This window comes from Dermacentor silvarum, chromosome 4 (assembly GCF_013339745.2).
Source record: "Dermacentor silvarum isolate Dsil-2018 chromosome 4, BIME_Dsil_1.4, whole genome shotgun sequence".
Classification (NCBI taxonomy): domain Eukaryota; kingdom Metazoa; phylum Arthropoda; class Arachnida; order Ixodida; family Ixodidae; genus Dermacentor; species Dermacentor silvarum.
The window spans coordinates 70,978,461-71,006,319 of NC_051157.2; the positions used below are offsets into that span (position 1 = coordinate 70,978,461).

Consider the following 27,859-nt stretch of genomic DNA (forward strand, 5'->3'; position numbering starts at 1 on the left):
GGGGCGCATGGCGGGTCCCGGCGATCGAGGCGCAGTCCGGCCACGCAATGCCCGAGCACCGGACTGCGGTAGCAGCCCGGCAGCGGCGGAAGGCCTAGTTTCCAATCCCCCGTTGGCGCGCGGTCTTCGACGCCTGGTCCGGCGTTTTGTCGCGAGTGTTGTTCCGGCATCGACGAGTCGAGAGGCCTGCCGTCGTGTGGCAACGAACACGACACACCGAGCTCCGTCTTTAGAACTAACCACGGGTGTGAAAGTGTTCGGGCTGTGAAATAGTTAAGACGCGGTACTGCGAGTGCAACTTCACATGCAGCAGCAGCAGAGCAGCAGCGTGAGGTCGTCTTCCTCTGTGGACTTCCTGGTGGAAGTGAAGTACTGACCGACCACCTTCAGCCAAGTCTTGTCCTGACTGCTGAAGAATCGACGTCGCCTGTCATACTGCGCCGCTCCGACTCCGCTGGCATCAGGCAAGTTAAGCCGGTAACCAAAGCTGTCTTCGTCAGCGATCGCTGGTGTCTGAACTGCGGCAGCATCCACATTCCACAAAGTCGGCTCAGCACTCGCAGCACTTGTGGATATACGTTTACGAATATATTCCAAGAATCTTCTTGAGAAATAGCTTGAAAGAACCATCTCTCTGGCCTGGAAGGAGGACTCTGTTAGCGCCTTGGGTGCGTCGGCGGCTCCATATCCCCAGCTGCAACCGAGTTCATCGCTCTCCCAGACACCGCGCGCGCGGCTTTCCCATTTAGTGTCATCGAAGCGTTGAGGTGGCGGCAGCTGCGCGTTCAGAAGGTGGCCCCTCGTGACAAGTCATCGGTTTGAGGACGGCCGAAGGAGCAGGCAGCGTTCCACGTTGCGCCGTATTCGTGTTCCTGAGAAACGTTTTTTGATGCCAAGTTTCGTACGAACAACGTCAATTTAAAGCTACGATCAGAAAAATGGTACGCCGGAAATATATCTCGAAGACCAGCTGATAGCCGAGAAACATTGTAACGGTTGATTTCTTGTGCTTCGTCAAATGGGAAGTAAGCCCGCGTGCTGGAAAAGCTGTTGTCACTGTCATCACTAAAACATCATGCCGCAAGTTTATTCGCTGAGAGAGCTCTGAGCATGGTTCTGCAGAGAAGACGTTGTTCCTTCACCGTGGCTAGCTGTGGGCTGTCGTCAGTATTGCGAGCTCCCTGAGGAACACCGACAAGTTCGAAGTACCGACTGCTGTACGAGCGATAACGTGGACGCCTTCAGGCCAGCATACATCTAGCGAGCCAAAGAGGAACGTGTATATGCTGCCATTCATGCGCTGCATCCCGCAACAGGTATCCACCTGAAATGCGCATTCTGCAGGGTTGTAGGAACTTGCAGTTTCCGGGTTTCAGTTTATATATGCTCGAAGATTCTGGAGTTTCTGAACGCCAGTTATAGTGTTTCGTACATTCGCTGAGGACATCAGCCGTGACATTTGGCTTAACCTAGGCAACCAAATAGTGTGTCGTGCTCTCCGGGAGAGAATAAGATTCTGTGAATGTTCTTCTGGTAGTTCCAGGCCGGTCATAGTGCAACAAGACAGCAAGAGACGTTACGTGTTGCCTCACCATAACTTATATATCTGACCGGACTCGGGCAGTTTCGTTGACAGCAAGGTATTAGGAGTCGATTGATACTCGCAAGTGAAGAAGGAAGCCGGTTTCACGACCTCGCTTGGACATGAGCCTGGTGGGCGGCTTTCCCCCGGCGGCTGCCGCCGCTTTCGCCGCCCAGGAGCCCCTGTACGGGGCGTACTACGCCGGCGCCCCACCGGGCGCCGAGTACCTGGGCTGGCTTCTCGGCGACCAGGCGACGGCTGGCGACCTCACCGGCAGCGGCGGCGTGCCGGCGGCGTGCTCGTACTCGGCCGGCGGCCCCGCGAGGCCGGGCTCGGCTGACGAGCCCTGGGCCTCGCCTCACCCGCCCAGCGTCCCGCCGCCTCCGGCGGGGCGCGGGGTCAAGCGGCGGGTGACCGCCAACCGCAAGGAGCGACGCCGCACGCAGAGCATCAACAACGCATTCGCCGAGCTGCGCGAGTGCATCCCCAACGTGCCGGCCGACACCAAGCTGTCGAAGATCAAGACGCTGCGGCTGGCCACTTCTTACATCGCTTACCTCATGGACCTGCTGCAGGGACCGCCGGGAGCCGCGCACCAGGCGTGCTTCAAGGCGGACCTGCAGGCGGCCCACGCAGCACTTACGCTCCACCACCAGCAACAGCAGCAGCAACTGCCTCCACAGCAGCAGCAGCAACAGCAGCTCACGCCGCTCAGCTCGCCTGACGACGTGCGCCGAAAAGAGCTGGTGAGTGCGATCAATTCTTAGATGCAAATGCACGTATATAGCGTGCTTGCGACTCAATGAAGGTGTAAGGTAATGGCGAAATATTACATAGTATTAGAGAAAATGCCACGTTCAGCAGTGCAGTATTCCTTTGCCTCGTACCTGTTCCGTTTTTCCCGGTTGGAAAGGCTCTTCTTTCGTATACGGCGATGCGGCACTTAAACTCTCCGTTGAGGAAATGCGGCATTGTATACGGTGCGAGGGCACCAGCCAATCTATTGAAGCCGCAGCAGGTCTAGAAGTCGTCGGACGCAGGCAGGCCATTGCTTATACTACTATGTACTTTGCTCGATGGATTTCTTGTCGTTGACCACAAGAAATCTCACAGCTTTATAAAGGCCGACTGTCAGTAACGCAGTCTCTTTTTTTTTTTTTTTTTTTTTTTTTTTTTTTTTTTTTTTTTTTTTTTTTTTTACAGAGCGCGTGAGTAAAATGGCACATGCGCGGCCAGCCACATTGTAATTATTGTTGGTGACATCTATATCATATTATTGTTGGAGACACCTTATATCACGAACGTCATGTCAGGGGTCGCCGAATTAATTTTAATCATAGGAAACCTTTATAACGGACACCGATGTTTGAGTAACCTCTATGGAGGCGTTTGTCTTCGATTCCCACTGATATGCGACCGTCGCTGCTTCAATTTGACCCATGACCTCGTGCGCTGGCTGCCGCTGAGTCACTGTGGCTGGTCAAGCCACATCGCCCATCGAGGAAGAGGTACCAAGGATGATTTAGGGCTTTTCGAGTTGTCCTCTCGCCACGGTGTACCCGCATATAAATGAAGTGATGGAGCATCGCAGTTTTCACAGGGTAAACGTGTATTCTGAGACCTTTCGCGCGCTTTTTGCGATTGCTGTTATAGTTGCAATAGCGCGTTTGTATGCTGCGCTACGTCTCACTATAGTACTGTACATCTGGCCTCGAAAAAACGTGAACGACTTATTTCCATCAGAATGCAGCTTCTTTCGTTCTGTATACGCGTTCTCCTGAGAGAGAAAATGACTTGATTATTTTTTCGACTCCATGTATTCTGCCCAACGTACGTTGAGTAACTCTTGCGGATCGAGGATTTCTGAAAATGAGCAAAGTTTCTCTTCCTGTCCCCCTGCTAACAAAAGGGCCAGCGTCGCATGGTCAGGATTGAGTAATATCAAACGTTTTCTCGAAATACGTACTTTTGCTTCATTCTGGCTCATTTCTGTAGGCCATCTCAAACACGCGGATTAAATGACAAGCGGCATCAGCTCATTTTTTCTTTTCTTGAAGTTTGAAGTAGATTCAAACAGGTATAAAAAGAAACATTCTAGGAACCAACATATTTGTTAAAGGGCCCCAAAGCGTAGAGAATGTCAAAGAAACAAACACGGAGATCCCGTCGATATAATGGTAAGCATACTTGTCTAATCGCAAGGGGACAAACGGTGCCAGCGACACTTGACATGAACATTTTCAGCGTGAAGCCCTATTTAAACTGACAAAATGTGACACAATGGAAAGCAATTCCGCAAAGTTTAAACAACTAACGCAAAGCCAATAATTACCTGTTATGCTTTGTGAACTTCTCTCCTTATCTGTTTTTCCCCTTTCCCCCTACCCAAGTTGTGGGTAGCCAACCGGGCACGCCCTTGGTTAACCTTCCTATCTTTCCCTCTTCGTTTCTCTCTCTCTCTCTCGAAAATATTTGACTGACACAAATGCGCTTGGATTCTTTCATGTTTTACACACGCTGGATTAACCTTAAAAGTTACGTTCACTGTATACAACGTACCATTTCGGGCTTCGGTAACTTCTAAGTCACTTGGTTGACGACGTCTTGTATAGTTTCTGTGTGATTGTCCATTATTTTTTTTTTATCAATCCGCCCCTACAGGAATGCACAGGGAAGGAGGATGGGCTTTATTAATTTATGCTGTACAGGTCATAATATTTCTAGAAACCAATCGCACCTATATGCACGGGTTAGGTTTTAGACCCTACACGCACACTAATTTGACAATGGCTGGCGAATCGATCCCAGGAGAAGGATATTAAGATTATGAGGTCTCTACTATTTTGTGAGCTCGATCCGGCGTCTATTAACTGAGCCGAAGTAGTGATACACCTTTATACCAGTAAGTATTTTATCGTACACTGCGCCACATACATCTCCCGCGTCCACGTACGTACATCTGTTAGCTCATGGCGTCGGTGCAGGAATAAGAGAGTGAGTGGTTTGCTAGATTTTATTGCTACAAGCAAGCGTACAGTTCGCTGATACGAGTAGTCGTCAGTGTTTCTTGTTATACCATTGATAAACCGACGTGGCCGCCTCCAACGCGTGCTTTCTCTTTGATATCCGTGGCAAAATGTCATCGCAGAAATAACACGTTTTTCAGATCCCTAGTCCCTCTCAAAGTACTTGTTCTTCCTTTCCTTTTTCCTTTTCTGCCCACTTCCCCTTGCCCAAGTGTAAGGTAGCAAACCAGGTGCAACCTAGTTAAGCTCTCTGTCTTTTCATCTCTCTCTCTCTCGCTCTCGTCCACGCACCTGCCTGCCAGCTTCCTATGACGGCGCCGTAAATTCTTGCTGTTTCCTCAACCCGCGCGCTTTCGGCGGGGCGCGAGGCACTGGGTGTTCGGAGAACTCGTGGCACGTGAGACCTTTTTTTTTTTTTTTTTTTTTCTAGTTCCTTTTGCGTCTGCCCTCCCTTGCTCGGGCTTCGGACTTATTGTTCGGCGTCCTTCCGGGCCACCACTGGGAAGCAGTCCTGTCGCACACATACTTTCTCCACGTGCCGCTTTTCTTTGCTAAGCTTGGTTCTTTCTGCGGGTGCACGGTCCGTGACACTAAAGCGCTTGTAACGGAGTATATAGAGTCAGTCAGCCAGACGAATTGCCAGTGCAGGGTGCGCAGTCGGTCGCCGATAATGTTGCCACTTAGTGCCCGGTTTCTCGACCCTCCACGCTAGAACTTCGAAGTCGAACACTCCACCCAGCTCAGGCAATGTCCAGCGGTCTGTGACCCCGGTGCCTTCTGTTTTTTGTGACGGCGTGCAGCATCACCAAGAGCATTAGATTCCCAGAGAAACAGGAGATCGCGACGTCGAAGACCGGTTCGCGTTGTAAGAAAATATCAAGAACCATTTTTGGGGCGATGTGACAAAGCTAAGGAACGCCAACTTCTACCTTGTCGACATTGTGAAATTCTAGCACAGGAACAAATAATCGGATGTCCTGACATTATCGTCGTTAGAGTTCGAGCTTGTGGGTATGTTACCACCGCCACAGTTCGTGGATCACTGTCAAATCTGTTAGTTTCATAGTGGTGGTATATAGACACAGTGCTGCGTCTGTTGTGTATACTATACGTTCCGCCTTTTGCGCTGCTCGATTCACTTAAGGCTGACTCGCACTACGCCGACACGAGACCGATTTTGGTCTGCCGACTGTTGGCGACAGCAGTTTACAGGACGGAAAACGCTGTCGCCAGCGCTTTAAAGGAAGGAAAATGCTGTCGCCAACAGTCGGCAGACCAAAATCGGTGCCGTGTGAATGAGCCTTTACGGACCGCATGAAGGACAACCAAATACATCGCTGAACTTGGTCTTTAACAACAATCATGTGCAGGTTATCCGATTATTGGTTTCCGTAACACAAATTTACAACGTCTATAAGTTAGAAAATTGGCAGTTTTGCCCGAAGGCGAAGAATTCAAAGCGATAGCAAGGTCTAGCGTTTTGCGCTGACGGCGTCTCACAACGCTGGCGGGATGAGGAGCGCCGCAATGGTGCCCGAGATAAGACCGAATGAGCACCGTCAAGGTTTGTCGGCGTCCAAAGAAAGAATTAGATAAATTTATGTTGACGTTTACTGTCCGACCTACTCAGACCACTGTATATGCACCGAGGTGTGGTATGCACGAAGCTGCTCAGCGGAAACGCCAATGTACGTGCGCGCTCATAACGCTCATGCCAGCAGTGGAAGCGGAGCGGAGTGGCATGGTGCATCCACTCGGCTTCGCCGCTTTTGCAGCCAAGCGCACTGCGCGTCTCCGGAGGTCCTTTAACTGCACATTCGTGGGCTGCGCATGCGCCGCGCGATAACAGGACATCACGATGGAGCCGGATCGCAAGCGCGCCTCGAGCGTCCGTATACAATTGCTATCTCAGCAAAACACGTTTATTTAGTTTTGTCGTATCGCCCTAGTAGTTGTGGTTAACTGTCTTTTTTTTTTTTTTTTTTTACGCAGTGAGCCAGTCTCTCACGTCGTGATGTCAGGTTCGATCTTTTGAAAACTGAAAGATCTCGCTGATGCTGCATATGCGCCGCGGTAGCGCTATGGCGTAGTGCTGCCAACCTCCGAAGCCTGTTTTTCTCTAAATTGAATTAAGAAGCTCCCTAGACTTCTCTAGATTTTTGTAATATGCACTTGTTCAGTTTGTCTGTATGGTTTTTGCAAAAAAAATTCTTTGTTATGCCAATAGACCGAAAACTTGGAGTTTCATTTTATTTCCAAGTTAGTTTTATAAATTGAAATAATATGATGCTGCTGCACTCAGGGGGAAATGTTGTTGCAGTGCAAGCGATGCTAACCGGAGTTCTTCCTGTTAACAACACAACCTCCTGCTTGAAATTACATTCACAGATGACGTCAGCACGTTTATGCTCGCTCCACATGCAAAACAAATTTGAGCAACAGCAAAATGCCCAGATCGACACAGAATCTTATTTTAATTGTAAGGAAGCTGACACCGGACTACACTGGATTACAAAATGTACCAATGTCAAAACAGTGTGTCCCTTCACGACACACTGAAGACACATGTGGAAGAAATTTTTCTTAGATGCTTTTTTGTGATGTACCGACCAATTTTGTACGCTTACAAGCCATTTGCAGCGAAGCACGCAAATACGCTTCCAAGTTTTTATGGCGATAGTGATTATATGGACACTCCAAGCGCATTTCTGCCGTCACCGTCGTCGTAGCCGTGAGGTTTCGAAAAAGTCCAGCGGTGATAAAATCGTCGCCGCGCGCCGTATATGCTGTATGTGCGAGTGAAAGCGCGCGAGGGACGCGCGCTTTCACGGAGAGTGAACGCTCGGCGGAGAGCAAACGCGGCGTATTCAGTTGTGCGAAAGGCCATGGGGGATAGGAGGGAGGGAGGGAGGGGAGGCGACGTTTAGCTGCGGCACCAAATTCGTATCTTGCGACCGGGCGCAAGCGGAGCACGGGGAACTGGCGACTCAATCTCCCACGCGAAAGAAGGAAAGCCGGGAGGCAGCGCCGGAGGGAGGGGGCGCGGCTTCTAGACTCTGCCCGCAACTGCGTACTTGTACTTCGCGCGGCTGCGGGCTGTCGCGCGCACCGTATCTTGAAAGCGATCTCCACACGGCTCTTACCTTTGTATGCGATGTGCTTTCGCCGCTCAGTTTCCGTTGAAACGATAGACCGCACGAACCTGCGCTCGCTGCTGCCGCCGCGCTTGCTCATGCCAGCGTTTTGGCAGTGGTTGTCTGCGGTCATCGAGTGTGATCTATTCATGTTTGCTTGTGCGCGCTGACACCATGCTTGTTAATTCAGTTAGTAAGCGAATGTGTCCAAGTTTATGCAGCCGATAAAACTACTATCCTTACTCCGCATAGCTCCCTACTAATTTGCTATCGCAATTTATGCTTCGCCTTTCGGGCGAAACTGCGACACTTTTCTTTCTTCTTTGTCAAAACTAACCCAAACACGTGACCACTGGCATTCTACAATGCAAGTCTGTTGCTCCGCCTATGGGCGGTAAATTTGAGTGCATAGTCGGCTGCGCAGTGCCCCGACCGCCTAGTCGTGCTCAGCGCTACGTACTATATACCGGCCGGGAGTTTCAACGAACATTTTGAAAATTTTTAAAGGTTGCCTGTGGCAGATAGCACAATTCTAATTCATGAGCTGATGCATTTCAATTTTTTGTGCAAGTGATGTCCGCCTCTTCTAGTAGAGCAGCTTATGAACTAGAATTGTGCTATCCGCCACAGGCAACCTTTAAACATTTTTGAAAGTGTTCGCTGAAACTCCCGGCATTGTCCACTTATGCCGATATTTGCAGGTGCTTTGTTTGTCAATGCAGCATACGTTTGTTTTGCTGTTACAGATAAATATTTGATTTAAAGGGGGACATCCACATCTCGTCGTTTACTTAACGAGAAGCGTTCACAACACCACAATACGACCACAAGTCATACTTCGCATGCTAACGCGAAGATAATTTGGGCTGACTGAAATTAAAAACACGCCGTCATGTCCGCAGTTCCACGTATCAGTCATTGCGGCGTCGTAGCAGCACGTGGTTTCCCAAGTGTCTGAGTTTTTCTTTCCGCCATGTCGTAGCACAAAGTTGCCCTAGATTTGGAAAATTAGTCTTAAACAAAGCCTCGAATGCCTACGTCGAGGGAAATTTCCCTATGGTTTACAGTACTGCTGTGGCGTTGCGGTGGCGAGCTCGAGGTCGCGGGGTCGATCCCTGTTGCGGCGTCCGCATTCCGATGGGGGCGAATGTGAAAGCGCGCGTGTACTTAATTAGGTGCACTTTAAAGAGCCCCAAGTGGACAAAGTTAATCAGGAGTCCCCCTGATCTTGGTTTTGGCACGTAAAATCCATGCTTTAATTTTTTTTTCTTCTACGGCATGCCAAGAGAAGTGACAGAAGGCGAGAACTGCTGGCACCGTGACTCTCAAGGAAAGGTGCGCATGCGCTGTTACCGTGATGAGTTTGTTCTAGGCACCTCTAGTAAGGTTCAGTGTGATTAGTCGCGGCGATTAGTTGAGCTTCAAAAGACGCTTCGACACAAACTTGACAACTAAAACAATGACATTATTTTCTTTTCTCCGTCATCGTTGGAGCCACTGGATATACGTCGTACATGACCCGTAGGTCAACGTGCAGCTCGCCTTCAGTCAAATTTCCGCAAGTGTCAACAAATGTATGACACGTCCTAAAGTGCGGTCCCTTTTATTTCATCAACGCGCCCTCCCGTTCACGCACCGAAACAGGACGTGGGACACAGGCAGCTGTGTCACCAAGCCGCCTATTTACACTAATACGGCGGGCCTTCAAATCAGCGCATGCACTGCTACAGATTCTGTCACGCGACTAGGGGCTGTCAGTGCGTCGAAGCGTGTGTCGGCGCGGTCAGAGACGCGGCGTGTCTTGTCGCCTAGCTACCCGCGACCCCCGCTGGACGCCGCCAAAGTCACGTGCCCTGTGGGAGAGGCCGGTCCTTGGGTGCTCGCTGTGGCAGTTCCGAAACGTCACTTTAGAGACGCGCCGGTTTGTCAGCGAGACAACTCGGGAGACGATGCGCGCGCGCCCGCGGCGCTGAAACACGTGTATCCGATTGCAGTGCAAACAAGAACCGCGACTCCAAAGCCGCGGAGTACCCCTCTTCTGCCCGGCGCCATGTCTCTACCATTCTCCTTTTACTGTACAAGGATGGCGAACCGGACGAGTTGGAACGTAACTATAGTTCCTATTACTCTCGATTTATGTTTTACGTAGCTATATAACATGTGCCTTGCACCGGAGGAGAAACTATATACAGCTGGCTCAAGCCAGCTGAAAGCGCGGTCGTGTGAGATCACGCGACCTTACGTTGCCTGTCCCAGCGCGCGGGCCAGTGGGACGTATTCTCGGTCTCCAGCTCAGTCTCGGGTTCCAGAGAACATTTCGCAGCTTCCACGATGCAGCCAGGCAGAGTCAGCCACTGGCAGAAGATTTAGTGGAGGCCAAGGAAAGTCGTCATCTTGTGCGGCCTTATTTAAATGTATCCGCAAGTAACTGCCAACCAAAATAATTAATTGGGGGCTATCTCTTCCGAAGCGAAGCTGCCTTTGTCCTTGAACACTTGCCTACAAACATGCGCCAACGAACATGTATACGAACATGCATACGTGGTTGCTTACGAGGGTGGACTTGGTTGCCGAGCCGGACACCAGTGCACTATGTATGTGTCCTTGCAAGGATAGTAACGTGGTTTGCGACGCGAGCCGATCCTGGAGGGGTTGCAATCCTGATAAATACCTGTATAACTTTCACCTTGGGTGCAGCTGAGGTGTAGCTTGTGGTCATGGCTTCTTTGCATATTTCTCCGGGCTGGGCGTCGGTGTCTCGCCGAATAGACATAGCGGGGGTTCTCCCACACAGCTGGGACTCGGATAAAGAATGGCATAACTTGGAAATAAAGTACAACTGTACGCATCATGTGTCTCTTTGCGTAGCATTTAATTAAAACGATTAACTAATATGTCACTTAATGCTAGATTCCCACAAGTGTGTTGGATCTGCCGTAATTTCTTTATCTGCCTGATAAGCTGTGGCTGAATGCGGCCAAGTCCCGAAACAACCCTGATGCGCTGGTATGTCGGCAAGGGAGTGAGTGCATGCAGTGTGCGCCACGTTTCCAAGTTAGCACCGCGCAAACCCGGTTTAGCGTCACTTGCCGTTATTGTGCGGCAAGATATACTACGTAGACCGAAGCGGACGTTGTGTAAACATCAGAACGAATGAGCACGTTCGCTCTCTTTCCGAATATATACTCGCATCTCGCGGCAGTCGTGTCTGTGGGTGTGTAGCCCTGTCTTCTGCCACAGTCGTATTTTTTCGTCATACGGCAGTTGGCTCACAAGGTCACTGATGTCTTCCATCTCGGGATGACAGAAAAGCAATTGCGTCAGTCAAGCGTCCATTAGTCTCAAAGGCAGACAAAGAATTTGAGTGTCTAGCCAGCACATGTATAGAATGATCACGAGCGCAATCTTTGTAATGCGAAGTTGCGCCTTCGTTTGCTTTCCTGCTTTTCTTTATTTCTTGTTTGCCTGTATAGCATATACGCGAATGTTGCCAATGAGCGAGACGAATAAGGGAAACCGAGGTGCTCAATTTTTCGTTAACTACAACCGTATCAAGAGAACAGCCAATTAAGCCAATGAAACGATCAGCTGAGAGTCAGCGCATTCCTTGCCCTCTTCGTCCGTGAAGAGCTTCAGAATCGCTCGTGTACCGCGCTTTGGGTGCACGTTAAAGAACCCCGGGTGACTAAAATTCAATGCGGCTGCCCTCGATTGTTGTGTGTCTCACAGCCTCTGTGTTGCTTTTGGACGTTAAAGAGCCCGTCAGCCAAGTGATCCGTGATCTTTTTTGTCTCTCCAGTCACTCAAGTGGTTTCCCCTACCAGGTGCGGCATCAAGGTCAGGATTAGACTTTTCTCACGCTTATTGGGCAGCATTCTCGGATAAAAACGTCGTGCTTTATACTGCAGGGCTCGAAATAACGGAGTTGCTGCAGTGGAAAAGCTGCACTCATCAAGCTTTTTTGCTTGTTTATAGTATGACATTTCGAGCTAGTATCAGGTAATATCACTGCCTTAGAATCCAAGCAAGACAGAGGTATACACGGGAAGATGGAGACTTGAAGTGACCAACAGGGGACGAACACAAGGGGGGTTACTGGAACCAACATTTCGGCATGGGTCCCCTTGTCGGAACTTTACCTCCAGAGACAGCCCTTGTTCGGCCCCCTGTTGATTACCTTAGAATCTATTTTTATTTAATGCGATCTTCAACGGAGCTCTCGCAGACATAAAGCCCATCCCGAATTCTCGCGGTAGCCAGACGCATGTTAAACAGCTCGCAGGCGCAGAATTTTATTCTGCTGTTCTCGTATATGTCGAGGCATTCTCCAAGCAAGCTTGCGAATGTGTGATGGAAAACGTGAACATCTTTTTAAACTAGGTAATCATCGGCAGGAGATGTGTCGACGCTTATAAGGTGGCGCTGGCTACACTCGTTTTCACGTGACGTCATTACACGTCTTTTCTAGAATTGCGCCCTGGTGCATGTGGCTCTCAAGCTACGGTATACAGACCTCGTGTTTCGTTAGCGCTAAAGCTCTCACAACATTTCTTCGGTGGCGTGAAGCTCCTCGCGCTTTCTCTTGTCTAGTATATGGGCGCGTGTTTCGCGCTGATCTCGTGTTCTCCTCCAGTATGCGCGTCCGCGCTCGCTGATGCTCCCACGGTGGTGTCAACTGTCGCTTGGCTCCGAGAAGAAAACACGGTGCCGTCGCCACCGCCGCATTTCGGATCACGTTCGCGTGCATTTTTATCTAGCTCGTCCTCCGCTCTGCTCGTGCACGGTAACACAATGCACATCCACCAGGTTAGCAAAAAACAAAAAGAGAAAGCGAGGCGACGTCGCTAGACCAGCGCGCGATCGTATTCACGCAGCTGAGGAACAATACGAATCGCTTGGGACGAATCCCGATATTGGCATGGTTGGGTCCGAGCAGGCTCGAGTCGCGAGACATCTTTCGCCGCCTATGGTCTTTTAGCACAGCGATGTAATTCCTTGGCCGTAATCAATGAGCATTCATTTGTCTCTTATATATATTTGCTTACTGCCCAGCGATATCATTGGCTTGACCGTATAGTGGTTTAGTTATAGAGCTCATTTATTTTGTGATGTAGTACACTCCTCCATACTGAGGCGCCCCACCGTTACACACATTTCGCTTTGAGTTCTAGATGTCCTGCTTACTTAGAAATTCAACAAGCCGCCCGTGTATGCACGCAAAATTGCCGCGCGACTGGCTGTTCGAGGCACTTTGCGTGTATTCGCGGGCTTCTTTCACGCTCGGAAAAACACTTTTATGTAACACGTATTGAGAACAGAAAGCTGTATCGGGAGATTTCATGCTGCCCTACAGTTTTCTCATTGACACTTTTCTTCTATCTATAAGAATTGAGAAGTTCATTAATTAATTAAGACAAATTATGCAATTAGGTGATATGCAAAAATAATCTGAGTATCTCCAAGCTACGGCAAGCATTAACTTGGTTCTGTCCAGCTACGTATAGCATTTGCATATCTTTAAAGTTTGGCTAAAGTTACGTGGGACACCCTGTATATAGTGGACGCTAAGAAGGCGTTTCATTTCCTCTGTGACTTGTTTCTGCGTCTCTCAGTGCCACAAGCAACGCTCTTTGCCATGAAACTCTGAGGTGTAAATCATGGGTGTGAAAGAGGGGGGGAGGTACGGGGAAGGCGTTGCAAGGTGGTTAAGTTTATTCTCCCTGTATAAATTTGCTGTGGATCTAGAGGGATACTAGTTAAGCAACGTCCCTTCCCCTCGTTTAGCGGGTGCCCGAAGAAATGAGTAGCCACGCTTGAGTAGCCGTATATATGTAATAAAGGCGCGATGACGAAGTGATTTTGAGGCCGTTTACATTATTTATGCCTCTTATTAAGTCTATATATCTTCTCTATTAACTGTAATCGTTGCAGCACGAACTCTCAACGCTTGTCCAACCTAACCGACAGCGCAAAGGCACGAGACGTGCAAGGGCGATATCACGGTGTTGAAAAATGAGGACATTGACGTGGATGAAACGTTGACCCGACAACAAAAATGAGTCGACCGCATAACGTCATAGAAGGTTTAATTCATCACCGCACTTAGTTGCTGCGGGGAGCTGTGTCGCAGTGACGACAACCACGACAGATAAGTCGCTGATGAATGAAGGACGCGATAAAGCGCAGTGCCACATACGTTTAATGAACGCTTTCACCCAGCAGAACCATCAGGGTTGCGGACGGTTTGACGGCGCATGTGATTTCCGGACGTCGACGCACACGTATCTTGCCATTTCCCGACTTGGTCCCGTCTTTCGGCCGAGATAGGTTTTCTGTGTTAGTGCGTAGACCTCCAAGCCGCAATCCCCTTGATTTCAGTGATACGCCTGCCTGTTGTTTACGTGGAACTAATTTTTCTCTTGAACAAAGGACATAGACGCCTATTCTCGTAAGAAATTACAGAATAGGTTCACAAGCATAATTTTCTTGTTCTTTTTCGCGCATATGAGACCTTTCTTCAGACCTTTCTTCCGTAGTATTCCCAGTGTATGCAACTTTTTTTCTTCACTATTTTCAATTTTTGTTTTGCCTGCACAGATGCGCGTATAAGAATTGTGGCGCTTGACGGTTGGTTACTTAGGGAAAATAATAACTTATATAACTGAAGTATAGATGAAATACTGGAAGCAGACAGCAGCACTGAAGACAGGCGCATAAATATTCGCTCGTGTTGCACCATTATTTTCTCTCGTGTGGTTGTCCGTGCTTGCCATTCCAACTGCTAGCGAGCGTGCTCGACAGAGAAGACATATACTTCACAGTGTCAAGTCACTCCATTACCTCTCTACTACATCTTACACTTGCGAAACTTGGCTGCAGAATGAACCGCCTTTTAAAAGAAGTTTGTCCTGTAGACAGAGTAACCTTATTAAATACCACGGGTTGCGATTTGTTTTGCTTATACTCTATAATGACAGACGATGGCTCCAGATAAAGTACGGATAAAAATACAGGAAGAAGCGCCATTACGTTCGAAGTTTTGACGTCAGACTAGTCGCGTAAGCGTAGCAGGGGCAAAAAACGAGAGCGAAATAGTCGCTCAAATCATCACTTCGTCTCGCGAACACGATGACGTTGATTCTCAAGTTACTTGGGACACGTTGCAATAACTGCAGCTCCGGTCGTATAGATTACAAGTTCCACACACGCAGCATCTGCATACACAGTTTAGCTTGGCCGAGTAAAGCCGAGCGAACACGAAAGGAATGCACGAGTCAAACTTCGCGGACGCAGCCATGTCGGGTATCGAGAAGTCGCACCTCACGAATTGGCTCGTCAACTGCAGCGACGTCTGAGCCGACACGCTTCGGCAGCAGATCGTATGCAGATGAATGCGCTGAGTCGCGTCGCCTCTAGCCGCGGGCACGAAGCGAAAGTGTTCGTCGCGAACCAGCCTGCTCGGTCCGAGCTCGACCGATGATAGCCGAGGCACGCGAAACCGGAGCCCTTGGCGCGGCCGCGCGATAAAGCGGGCCGTCGCAGAGGGCGCGCCAACAAGGGGCCTCCATTGAGAACCGCTGGCGCCAGCTCGACGGGGCTCATCGAGCGCAGTTCTTCGCTCTTGCGATGGATGTGCCCCGGGCAGCCTTGATTCCTTCGAAGACGCGCGCTCGGCGCCGCCAATCCATTTTTCACGACGATGCGCCCCGCGGGCAGCGCTGTCGACTGTCGTCGCGGCAACGTTGGGCCGGGATGAGTCGTTTATGCGTAGAAAAGGAGATTCCTGCACGGGATGCGACGCGAAAGAATCGGTCTTGCTAAGTTACACGGACGACGCTGCAGGATTCACCGAGATTTGTACACCACACGCGAGCTTGTAGAACATTTTAAAGATGTATGCGGTGCAGAGTTTAATGTGCCAAAGCAACACTTGGGTTTTTAAGAGATGCCGTATATAGTGGGGGGATCCGAATTAATTTCGCCCGCATGATGATGTTCCTTCATACGTACACGCAAAGTACGGAACACGAACATTTTTGGATTCCATCCCCCATCGGAGTGCGGCCGCCGCAGCCACCAAGGGTCGAAACCGCGACTTCGTGCTTACAAGCAGAAGGACATTAGTCACTAAATCAGCGCGGCGGGTGTGTCGTGTCGATCTGCATGTGGTTACGCCCGTGGCAATGAATGCATTGTGGTTTCATGGAGAGCATTTTTTTTGGCGAGAATAATGTCGGTCTGTGGTTACAGCCATGACATTGAATACGTTGTGCTTTCATTACGAGCATTTCGTGTGTCTCGCTAGTGTTGCTGGCACCGACTGAGTTACACGTGTTTCGAAAACTTCTGAACGGCTGAGTTTTCCTGTTTGAAACTGTACTGTCTCATACGCAGTTGGCGGGTTCATTCATGTGCTGTAAACACTTAAACGTCCCACGTAAACACTTTGAATCTTGTCGGCTCTAGGAATACATCTAGTTACAGAACATTTTAGACAAGACGCAAAGAAGCGCTGCCGTTAAAAGAAGCATTGTGACACTTTCCACGTTCGTTCTTTTAATTGTTTTTTGCCTAGTGCCGCTCGTGTGGCGTCGTGTTATCATGCTTCTATTTCGCCGCGGGTCGCCTCCGAACAATTTGATATCGCACGCACAGGCTGGGGAGAAAGTGCAAGGGTATCGAGGCCAGTGGCCGATGGCGGCCGCTGCAAACGCACGCAAGATCTGACGGTATTGACGGATAGCGTTGATATGACGGATAGCGTTGGCCTTTGCATTTTCGCAGCAGACTAAGTACGTCCTCCGGGATGCTTGAACTATGACCTCCCGGAAGTGGCCTGTTTAATATACCGGAAGGGCGGTGATCCCTGCATATAGCACATGCGTTGGAAGCTAGTCCAGTGTTTCAAAGGTTTAGCAAATCGAAGTCCGAAGCCCGGTCAATTCGGTCGATATTTATGTTGCGAAGCGCTCACTGAGGGACATACGATTGTGATAAAACGTAGTTCTCGCTCGTTTCCTATTCGCCGCCATGGAAATGCCCAAGCTTTTAGCATGCCATGACGCTGGGGCTCCGAGAGCGGGAGCAAAACCGAAGTGCATATTATTCCTAAAATTAAATGGCTAATACAAATAATTGATTGCAGTAGCATTCCGTAGAAATCGTGCATATACATAAGCCAAACAGACACTGGTAACAGTCCGTTCAGAATGGTACAAAATACAAAACGCTACTGACTGAAGTTTTGCTTTTTCCTTTTTTTTTTTTTTTTTAGGAAAGCTTCAGCATTGTCGAAGATGAACTAACAGAACGTTCCAAAAAGTGAAAGAAAATGTTAAGGGGCGATGGAGACATTTCTGTAGACGGTCGTATATATCCTCTTTAGACCCGAAGACAGCTCAAGGACGTAACCGCTTTTGAAGCTTTTCCTCCATGTTTTGAAGTCACTTCTTATTACCGACTTACATGTTGTAAGGCACCATACCATGTTTGACGGATTGTTCGGTGTGCCGCGTTCCGTCAGTATTTGGGCGGTAATAATTTTTTGTTCTTCGTCATGCTTGCAGCCAATGTGCGTGTTCTGAGAGCCATTGACACGATGAACCTTTATGGAAAAAAAAAGAAAAAGAAAAGGCAACACGAGTGACAGCAAAATAAACGTATATTTATTTACTCTGCCATTACGAGGACTCTACTGAAAATACATGTCACGCTACGACCTTGTCTGCAGTACCTGGCGCATTGGAATGAATTAAACGAAGAGAGAGGGAGAGAGGTTGGTTGACAGAGAAGAGGAAGCCCTGCTTATCGTACCGTAACCCTCAAGCGCGCGGCCGACACCTGGACATCGGTCAGCAGTTAATGGAAGGAGGAGAATCGAAGGAAATATGTGACAGAGATAGGATGTAACATTGACACTTTTATCGGCAGTCCATCATATATAATTTGCCACTGACAAGACTACTCGATCTATGCGATCGCTGCCGAGCTAATTCCTAAAAATAATTGAAGGCAATCTGCAATATATAATGTAAGCATAAGGGGTCGCACGAGGATATATACATAAGGCATACTGCGTGTATACGTATACCACGGGGCGTAACAGACTCGAGCGTGCTGTCGTGCCTCGCTTTCCGCGTGCGGGGGAGCCCACGTTTAGCGACGCGGAGTGCATCGGTGCTCTGGTTTGTCTCTCGCGACGGTCAAGAGCTGCCATAACAGAGGCATTCCTGCCGCAACGACCAGAAATACTCGTATACGTACGTCGCTCGCCGTTTCCGCCACGGTTGTGCGTGGGGTTGTCTTGCGGCTGTGTCTGAGATGTGTGCGTGCGTGTGGTTATTCGGCTCATGCGTCATCCGCGGCATGTCAAGTGTGTGCGTGCGGCTGCACGAGAACTCGCGCGTGTATGTGTACCGATCGTGTATTGTTTTTGCGAGGGGCCCGCTTAAGAAGAACCAGAGGCAAAATGGAGGGGCAATATTTTCGCTTGTCTGTCAGAAATTGTATAGGCGCGTCGCGCGAGCAAGAGTATATAGGCAAGTAAAAAAATATTCAAAACGTCGCGGTAGCTTTCTTCACCTGGGTTAAGCAAACGTTAAATTTTTTAGCATTTTAAACGCAGTGTTTCTCGTGAACAAATAGAACGGTACAATCATGTTAGCTTTTTTAGGCTCAATAAGTTCAGCAATGTCGACAGTTGGGTGAGTTGGGGTGACCGATCACCTTAACGTGCGAAGCAGCGCACATCACACCACACAAAGAAGCAGAAACGGGCACGAGAAAAAGAAATAATAAAGAAAGGAAAAAAAAAAACGGACTCAGGAGAAACGTAAGACGAAGCGGTTTTCTTGTTTGTTTCTGCTTTGTGCTGTGCACTGTGCGCTGTTTTACACGTTAACATGACAGATAAGCAAACCTTACGTAATACTGTGAAGAGAGTGTCTCTCACGAGCAAAATTTTCCGCGAGGTCACAGAAATGTAAATTACGGAAATAACTTACGGGCGTGAACTATATCCGATGCATTCTACGAGGACGCTATAAAATGCGTCTTGTTAGCTATTGTATGGAGTAAGTCACACTGTTTCTCGTATTCTATATGATAAGGTAATTGCTCAATATTAATTTACCAATGCCATATTTTAAACTTTGGCTAAAGTTAGCTGGGGCACTCTACAGGACGAAGTTGTTGTAATGGAAAATAATATTGAGCGGCAGAACGCACTGCGATACGATTTTTTTTTTTACGATTCGCATAGTCAATCGCGTAGGTTAACTTGTATGTATACAGTTATTGGCTGTGAAATTTCCGGCACTGTTCGGGGCAAAGAGGGCTGGCAGCAGCAGGTGCGTTACCGAGAGCGTACGCGACGAATCGGCAGAACGGAGGCATATACACTGCTAAATTTACCCCTTGAAGACAAAAGAACTGCAAATAGTTTTTTTTTAACTCACACCCTTTTTGGGTGTAAGGGTGCGAGTTATAGACCGATTTACATCCTTCTTCGCGTTTTATGGTGTAAATCACTTAAACGTGTACGGGCTGTCTAGTCCAATAATAGCACTTTCTGAGCGCGCAATGCTTTGATGTCGACCTGCAGCACGCGCAAGCGAATTGTATTTCCCTTATGGTTGCTACAACCAAAATACGGGTCCAGGCAAGCTGCTGGTAGTTGTGAGGAAGGCTTACAGTTTTGGCTTGAGACTGTTATTCGCAAATACGTTGACACCCTCCGCGGTAGCTTAGTGGCTGTAGCGTTGCGATGCTATAGAGCCCGAGGTCCGGGGTTCGATCCCGGCTGTGGCGGCCGCATTTCGATGGAGGCGAAATGCAGGAACAGTCGAGCACTTGGATTTAGGTGCACGTTACGGAACACCAGGTGGTCCAAATTTAATCTGGAGTCCCACACTACACGGCTTACGTCATAATAAGGTCGTGGCTCTGGCACGTAAAACCCCGGGATTTAATTCATTTTAAGTACGTTGGCGACTTTTTAATTGTTTGTAAGAAGCAGAAGACTGATAGGTACCAGGACATGGTGAACGCTGTTTTAGATGATATTAAAACGACAAGAAAGGGGTCTGTCTTTGACTTTCTGAAACATATGCAGCCAACTAATGAAGATTAGTTTCGAGAACCAGGTTAAAATGGTCCTGTCTGCGGGATATCCAGGTAAATTGATAACGGCTGTGGCAGAAACTGTGCGGCGAAAATTACAGGGACGCGGTAATGCAAAGAACGCGGGCATCTCAGCCAAGAAGTGAAGCGATACCTATACATACACAGAGTGTCACACAATTTGAAGGTTGCAAACCGATATGGCATTCCCCTCCTCATTTTTTTTTTCTGACTCGTGCAAGTTGGCACGACTGTGTTCCCGTATTTCGTGTGCACATGACAAGAAAGAAGGCATCGGGCGTGAAGCACATGAAGCCATACGTGAAATGCCGCGTTGGGGTGCATGGTATATCAAATCTCGCCGAAGTTGTGGCAAAGTTAATGTAGGGCGAACGGGCTGCTGCGATAAAGAACCGGTTAAGATTGCACGTGCCAGCACAATGTGAATCTTGCGAATGTTAGTTGAAAGCTAACGGAAATCAAAATATTAAGAAAAAGCAGGAATGCCATGGCCAGAGAATTGGTAGAAGCATATTTTATCAAGGAAATGTGGAAACAGGTGCATAAGTGGTACTTGCGTAGTTTTGTTCGATTAAGAAATGATGTTCATGTGCAATTCAATGTGAAAGATGACGTTCTATCGGGTTTTTGAGCTTTGTTCCCTTGTTACGATCTCGTATATACATTGGCGCTGATCGCCCTGTGGGCTGTTTTTATATGTGAAGGATTGTTAACTGCCAAGAAATAAATAAATAAAATATACAGAGAGAGAGAGAGAGAGAGAGAGAGAGAGAGAGAGAGAGAGACTGGATGAAACCTTTAAAAGTAATGCCAAACATTTCACCATTCAGCGTCGCATATTGATCCAGGTGTTGTTTTGGGACGTTAAGCTTCACGAACTAAATCTACCATGTGGTTAGCACTACCGCATGTATGTAGGTGGGCTGCAACAACGCTATTGCTAGACCAATATATGTGGTTATAAAGCGTCTAAATTAACAGCTCACAATGTCGACTGTATACAGCAGAGACTTCATTTAGAACGCCAGTATGCGCTAGAATGCAGCGCATCGTGCCTTATTTCGCAACGTCTGCGTAGAAACATATACACGCCGAATACACGCCCGCCTTTTTCTAAACAGTTAATATTACAGAACACGCGTCCGGGAGAACAGCCAGCTTCCCATATACGACTTTATTGTGCCGTGGACGCCCTGTAGCCAGGGAGGTTGTCTCCTCACAGTAATTTGCGTGTCTCATTCAACGTAATATTATTGAACCCTTCTACGTATATGCATCGCTTACGATGTCCGAGCACCATTCAACCCGTGCGGATAATAATCGCGACATGACACAATCATTGTAATGCTGTAGATATCTCGGTTTGCACGAATCGATTTCCCCACAGTCCCCGCTGTGGAGGCAAATCCAGAACAGGGCCGCGCCGCACACGTGCGGCTCATATTGAATCTCGCGGGGGGCCTCAAACCATTAATTCACTTAAAGAGATCCCACTCTCGATAAGGAATTGGCGCTCCATGAGTTCTCGAACCTTGGGTTGATTTTCTCCCTGTAGGGTTTTTATCGGAGTGTCTCGCTATGAACGGCGGGCATTGCACAGCCTGGGAACCATATATATAGAGCGAGTCTCTCCAACGCGATCTTGTCAAAGCGGTCCGTTTTCCTTAATACTGTGCAACATCGTGGAAGCTGCGAGGCGTGCTGAGGAGTCACCACACTGTGCACAAGGAACTATAGCGCCGAGTTTTGAGTGCCGCGTATGTAGCTAGATGTCCACAGCACGCACGTTTTTATAGTCGAATTACATTAAGATGCAAGTAAAATGTGCCCAGAAATCAGCGGAGAATAATTTTCATAGTCAAACAATAGCTTCCATGTAGACCTGCTGAGATATTCTGCTGGGGACATTTAATGGTTAGCTGTATTGGTAAATGCTATAAGGCGTGTTGGTGCAGCATGCATGTGTGATGTTGCATCATGGCTCCAGGATCAGGCCGTGCAACAAACCACATTATAACTGTTGCGAGGACATATTTCGTGCACTGGTATCGGGATCGGCCCACGAAGCCACCAGCTTTGACTGCACTGTCTTCTGGATCGGGGCCAAATTACTGGACCCATGCAGCCGTCCACGCGAAGTAGGGAGAAGAGTCAAAGGAAGCTACGCATTAATAGCGAGCACGAATTTTGACGAAAACGACGTAGAGGTAAGAACAGTACAGACGTCGATTCGTGTTTTCTTTTTCCACTATCAATATTCCACTATTCGTTCGGTCGCTCGTACCTCATCAGTATAGACAACCTTTGTCGTCACGCGGTTCAAGAGCTTCAAGGCGAGGCCGCTAAGCAGTCTTTCACTGTCGCGTCGTCTTCTATAACGTGCGCTTCGGCCAGCCGGGACGCCGGCTGGCCGAAGACCAATCGCTTGTTTACGATTTTTCACAAAACGCGTTATAGGGGAGCAAACTGAAGGGACGTCTGGTTGACAATCCTTCCTCCTTCCCTCTCCTACGCCTCCTCTAGAAAACACGCTGCGCACATCGAAGCAGCGCGCACTACAAGGGCATACGCTAGCTTTCCCTAATGGTTGACGGCAGCTCTTGCGTGCGCCTGCACGCCTTTTAATGATCGTAGTAACGCTGCAGAGAGAAGCGAAGATAAAGCGCTGGCACGGCTGCGGCCGATGCGGCGCCGGGTGCCAGTCCCTCGGTCCTCGTGCCTCTATACGGGCGCGCCTGCAGGATCTCGGAAGCTGCAGGAGAGGGCAGCCGCTTCCTTCATCCTTGCGCCGGCAGCGGCTACAACAATGGAAGGGCGTCCGCAATTTCGCCATTACGGGATAATCTAATAAGTTCCTCCGCAAGGAGGGCCGGGTGCGGTGCTCGCGACCACAGCCTGCGCCAATGCGCGCACGGCTCTTTGCGAGTCGTGAGGGAAAGCGCGTCTGGAGTGGTGCTCTGGAGCATCATTTTTATCGCGGCAGGGATAATTTTGCCGGCGCGACCCTGTGTCTGCAAGCAGCTCCTGTACACTGTGTATAGGGAGGCCTCGGCGGAGGCGTCCTGTAAGCGTGGTGAATGTGCAATGCGCGTACGCGCTGTTGGTGGTCGTGCGTGTAGACCACTTTGGAGGCAGGAAAAAATAAAGGCCGCAGACTCTTGTGATGGCTTATGTCGTACACGGGTAACTCTCGCACTCCTTAGGGAATGCTGATTTGGAGGGGCTGCGGTTTACTTTGTACCACGTGTGCTTTCTCTTCAATCGTTCTGACGTTATGCGGGGATTATGTCGCGGATTTCAGCTTGCAGGGATCGAATCGAATGTCTTGAGAAGCATAACACATGAGCCATCAAGTCAATGCAGCACGTTCTCCGCTCTGCGCAAGACATCTGGAACAGGGGAGACAGACAAAGTGTCGCTTCCACATGTGTATTCATATTGTTACACATTTACACATTTATTCGTGTTGTAGCGATACCTTTATTATTTTTACTTTATCAGCGTCGTTTGAACCTTAGCTGACATGATTTCTCGCACTGAACAGCACAAAAGTGAAAGCAGTTCGCGCTTTCATTGAGTGCGATACATATGATATGTTCTGTACGCAATACCGTTTGTCAAATCTTTCGTTTCCGAAGGCTTACTCGTAGTCTGTTGAACAAACAGCAAACAAACAAACAAAATAGAGAGAGAGAAAAGGATCACAGAACAGAGCTCACAATGCGAGCACGTCACGCGTGCTCAAGTTGAACGGTACGTGCGTCCAAGGCGAGAGGAGGAGGAGGTGGAGGAGAAGAAGTAGAATACTAAGAAGAAGAAGGAGAAGATGCCTTTTAGATAACTGTTCGAAAAGCTACACGTTTATAGTCACAATGACGCTGTATATCTCACGGCCACGGCTCTAGTACTATAGCGCGGCGACCGTGGGTCTAACAGCGCCGCCGAAATACGGCATGCACATATAGGCAACAAGGCAGGCCACAAGAAAGCTCGTCTGTACGTGTAGCCAGTATTCTCTGGGTAAATGACAAAAGGATGACAGAAAGATAAACGTGATGGAAGAGACGACCTGCTTTCGTTCGCCGACTATCTTGCGCTCCGCTTGCACGAATGATGCTGTGTCTAGGCACTGGAAGCTTACGATATATGCTTAACCGCGGCAGCCGTAATCGATGCCACATGGCCCTGCAACCGCCGGCCAGAAGCCTTAATGGTACGCTTAAGAGCGCGTGCTTCACGCTGCAGGTATAGAGAGCGCAAGCACTATGCGAGGCCGCTTGCGGCATGCCTTTATCCCGAGACGACACTGCGTCTTCAATGCTCGGCTGCGGCCCTCCCGAGCATGTATGAGGGTCACCTGACACAAACCAGACGAGCGCGCCTTCTATTTGGGGCGGCTGCCGTGCGGTCCCTGCCACGATTGAGTCTCCGGTGGTGGCCGATGTGTGATGCTTAAAGTAACGTGCCTATATGGTGTTACCATGTGCGTATAATGATTGGAAAAACGAGCACGGGGTGATATATATGCCACGTCTTTCGTTGACTCATCAATTGTCTGTCTCTATTATAATTGCTTAATTGCTGGTACATGTACCCGCCGTGATGGCCCAGTGGCTATGGCGTTGCGCGGCTGAGCACGAGGTCGCGCGTTCGACTACCTGCCACGGCGATCGCACTCTGATAGGGGCGGAATGCAAAAAAACACTCGCGTACCGTGTTTTGAAAAAGTGCGCGTTTTAGAACCTCATGTAGTAAAGTATTCCGCGGAGCCTCCCCTGGGCGTGGATGGGCGTGGACGACGACGGTATAAAATCATTACGCTTATAACCCGACGTTTACGGCTTGTTTCCGGCTTCCGCAATCACTTCCGCCTCATGCAACTAGCAGAATCATAGTCGTCAAGATCTGCATTTGTTATCAAGAGGGCGCCGGCCACCACTCTGGCGTGGATATTGGACACCACTTACAAGTCAAAACCATTCTGTAGCGACGACCGAATGAATTGCGAAAGTGGCGTTAGGTCGACTGGATATGTGAACTGGATTTACATATAAAGTGGTCGCGTCTAGCTGACTAATGATTGTGATGATTATGATCCTCGATAATAACACGTACCCACAAAGAGGATAGGTTAGGAATCGGGCGGCTGAAGGAAACGTAAGGCAAATTTTTCACTGGTTAATGACGAGAGAGGGAACTTATTTGCAGCTACAGCTCATGCAGAGATCGACCTCCCGAGACGAGCACAGGTGTCCGGAGGACACAAGGATTTCCTTCACTGTTCCTTTGTTGGCCACGGGTCTTGCGATTGGCGGCCACGTGTTCACGAATTTGTGCATGTGTGTCTGGGAAACTGAAAATAAATCTCCTGAGTTGGTTTGTTGCTGTGTAATGGGAAAGGGCGTACAGAAGAGGCAAGGTGTGGAGGAGTACTTTGTGTCGTTTGGTTACAAAAGAAGCTTGACAGTGGAAGAGGGCTGTGTCAAAGGATAAACGGCGTACAATTGTCAAGCCGGTAAAGCGTGGTTCTGCGTGCGAGTGTTCCCAACCCCTTACTCGCGGTATAGCGAGCGTATCACCTAAAAAAATTGTTTTTTTTTTTTTTTTTTGATTGGCTGACCGCCTGTCTTGTGTGCTTATCGTGCAGGTTGCTTTTACGGACTTTTGTTTTGACCGCCGCATATATATTGTCTTCTCCTCCGCGCAGGCGAACGTGATCCAGGCCGAGAAGAGGGGCAAAGGCCGGACGGGCTGGCCGCAACACGTCTGGGCGCTGGAGCTTAAGCACGACGCCTGAGACTCGTCGCCCACGCGTCGGCCGACTGCACGCAACTGGAACTCGCAGCACGACTGTGCTTCTGCTGCTCTCGCATGCACCCAAACAGTCGAGTGACCCACCACGCATCACGCGGAAACAGTGTCACCGCGGTGGGGCGACACCGAACGCCTGCACCGAGGCTTCGAACAGTGCTGTGCCGAACGGGACAAAATGTGATCTGTGAACGGAAGGATTCTATTTTTACCCCTTCGGATAATTTGTGCTGCGCGCTTCGGAAGAGGACTTTGCCCAGCGCCTGTCACTTCTGTGTTCGTTGCGCACGCTAGTATCAGGAGCGCGTAGTCCCCGCAATATCTGTAGTTGCTAGGAAAGCGGTGATATATAGCCTCGGAAGCACGGTGTGTTGGACGCCACCGTTCTGCGGTGAAAAATGGCACGCATTCAAATTTGGTCGCACGCGGACGGCGCTATAGCCTGTTAGCAACGCGCAAAGTTCCAAGTCACCCAGTCAATCGCAAAGTTTAATGCTTCGCGTGTGCAATCGTAAACACATTCGCAGCTAGAAACTACAACGCGCACGAGGTTAACGTGGTTGTAATGTTTAAAACTGTGCACCATACAGCGCGCCTGCCTTGCGCTGCTGTGCTACATCGTGATAGCTGTCACCAAAGTCAGACAATGTGTGTTCCTATAGTCTTCTTTTTTTTAAAGCTATTTCTTTTCTTTTTTTTTCATAATAATTTCCGAGGAGTCATTCCTTTAACCGGTGCGTGGTAAGAGACTAACTATACGTCTTCCGAAAACAACGTGTCGGAACCCCAGAAATGAACCGAGTGGAACTCTGCGCTCCGCGTACTGCAGTGGGTGTCAAAATAGCAGGTGAAACACTTACAGGACGGACGAAAGTGGTGCGAACCCGTACGAGGCAAAGTATACCCGCGGTCACAAGCGGAGCCGTCACCAAGAGGAAGAGAAGAAACACGCATTTGCGCGAAGTCGCTCCCGGCGAAGAACTGCACGCGAAAAGAGGTGTTATATTTCTCCGTGGGTCATTGCACCCTGCACTCACCTATATGCTCACGCACGAACTGACTCTCGAATCGACCACACACTGCACAGAAATTTTCGGCAGCGAGAAGAGATGCATCCGAAGGTCAACTCCCAGTGCAACGTAAAGTTCAGTCGTGCCGAAGGAACTATTATGTGCAACGACGGCTGCGTCCCGTAGACGTGTACGGTTTTGAGCGACAGTGACTGCTCTGTTCGCGCCAGTGTTTTTGTGCATTTGTCAAACAGCAAGTGTTATAAGGTTTAGCAATTCGAATCCTTGCGTATAGGCAAGGCTGAAGCAGCGGAAATCATCGACACTATATATATTAGCGAAGGCTCTACTGTACAATATGCATCGAGTTCTCTGATCCTTTATTGGGCAAAGATCGACACAGCCACGCGAATTAGCGTCAAACATATGATCATCCCTTGTGTTAACGAAATGAATGGAGATTAATTGAATCTGTAAATTGGTGGCGAAACTTATCGTCGCCATATCCATTTTTCCAAATAATTAGGTACACGCGTTATGCAACGCGCAGTTTTCTGTTTCATAAAGTCGGTTGTTGCCGGCCTACATGAACTGATAAACAGCTGCAGGTGAAAAGAGTAGATGTTATATTGCAGATACGCATGTGCATAAAAGCAGCACTTTGTAGAGCGCCATTCTTTCTTTCCAACGTAAGATTTCGCGTTTGCGCGAGCCAGCGCCTGATGACAATACTCGCATGTCTGTTGTCAAAAGCTACGAAATTGCTTCTCTGCTTTGACATGTTAAGGCATACTGAGGACAAGTTTTCGCTTGTGTGTAGCAGATGAGGTTCTTGGAGACAAAGAACTGGAACCGCCCCACTTATGACGATTACGTATACCAAAGAATGGTGATAGCGTTTCCCTCTTGTAAATATCGATTGCATTATTTTTCCCTCGCGGATGAATTTTGTTGAAATGAAAAACTAATATTTGATTTGAAAGCTTTTCTTTTTTTCTGTTGGTTTACGAAGGTCACAGATAATTTACTAAATCTGTTGTTATTTACCCTATTAGATCACTTAAGTGCAATGTTTTCCTTCTTTGGTGCTTTTTTTTTTCAAGGGTGTTTATTTCGAAATAAAGGCAGCAATGTGCATATCATGTTCTTTGTTAA

At 48.8% G+C, this 27,859-nt stretch overlaps 1 protein-coding gene across 2 annotated transcripts; it reads left to right on the plus strand.

Annotated features, from left to right (window-relative positions):
• On the plus strand, positions 1 to 27,859 carry LOC119450206 (heart- and neural crest derivatives-expressed protein 2). 2 transcript variants are annotated; one of them, XM_037713592.2, is made up of 3 exons: positions 1 to 2,328; positions 11,542 to 11,579; positions 25,591 to 27,859. In XM_037713592.2, exons 1-3 carry the CDS (start codon positions 1,705 to 1,707, stop codon positions 25,598 to 25,600), a joined length of 672 nt encoding a protein of 223 aa, XP_037569520.1. In that variant the 5' UTR covers positions 1 to 1,704; the 3' UTR covers positions 25,601 to 27,859. The 2 variants fall into 2 exon arrangements, with proteins under 2 accessions (XP_037569520.1, XP_037569519.1); XM_037713591.2 differs by lacking the exon at positions 11,542 to 11,579 and having other exon boundaries at positions 3 to 2,328.

Excerpts from the sequence above, each read along its gene's own strand:
- LOC119450206 (XM_037713591.2), top strand. The coding sequence starts at position 1,705 with ATGAGCCTGGTGGGCGGCTTTCCCCCGGCGGCTGCCGCCGCTTTCGCC. Across the intron at positions 2,329-25,590 it reads ACGTGCGCCGAAAAGAGCTG|GCGAACGTGATCCAGGCCGA; the intron begins GTGAGTGCGATC and ends TCCTCCGCGCAG.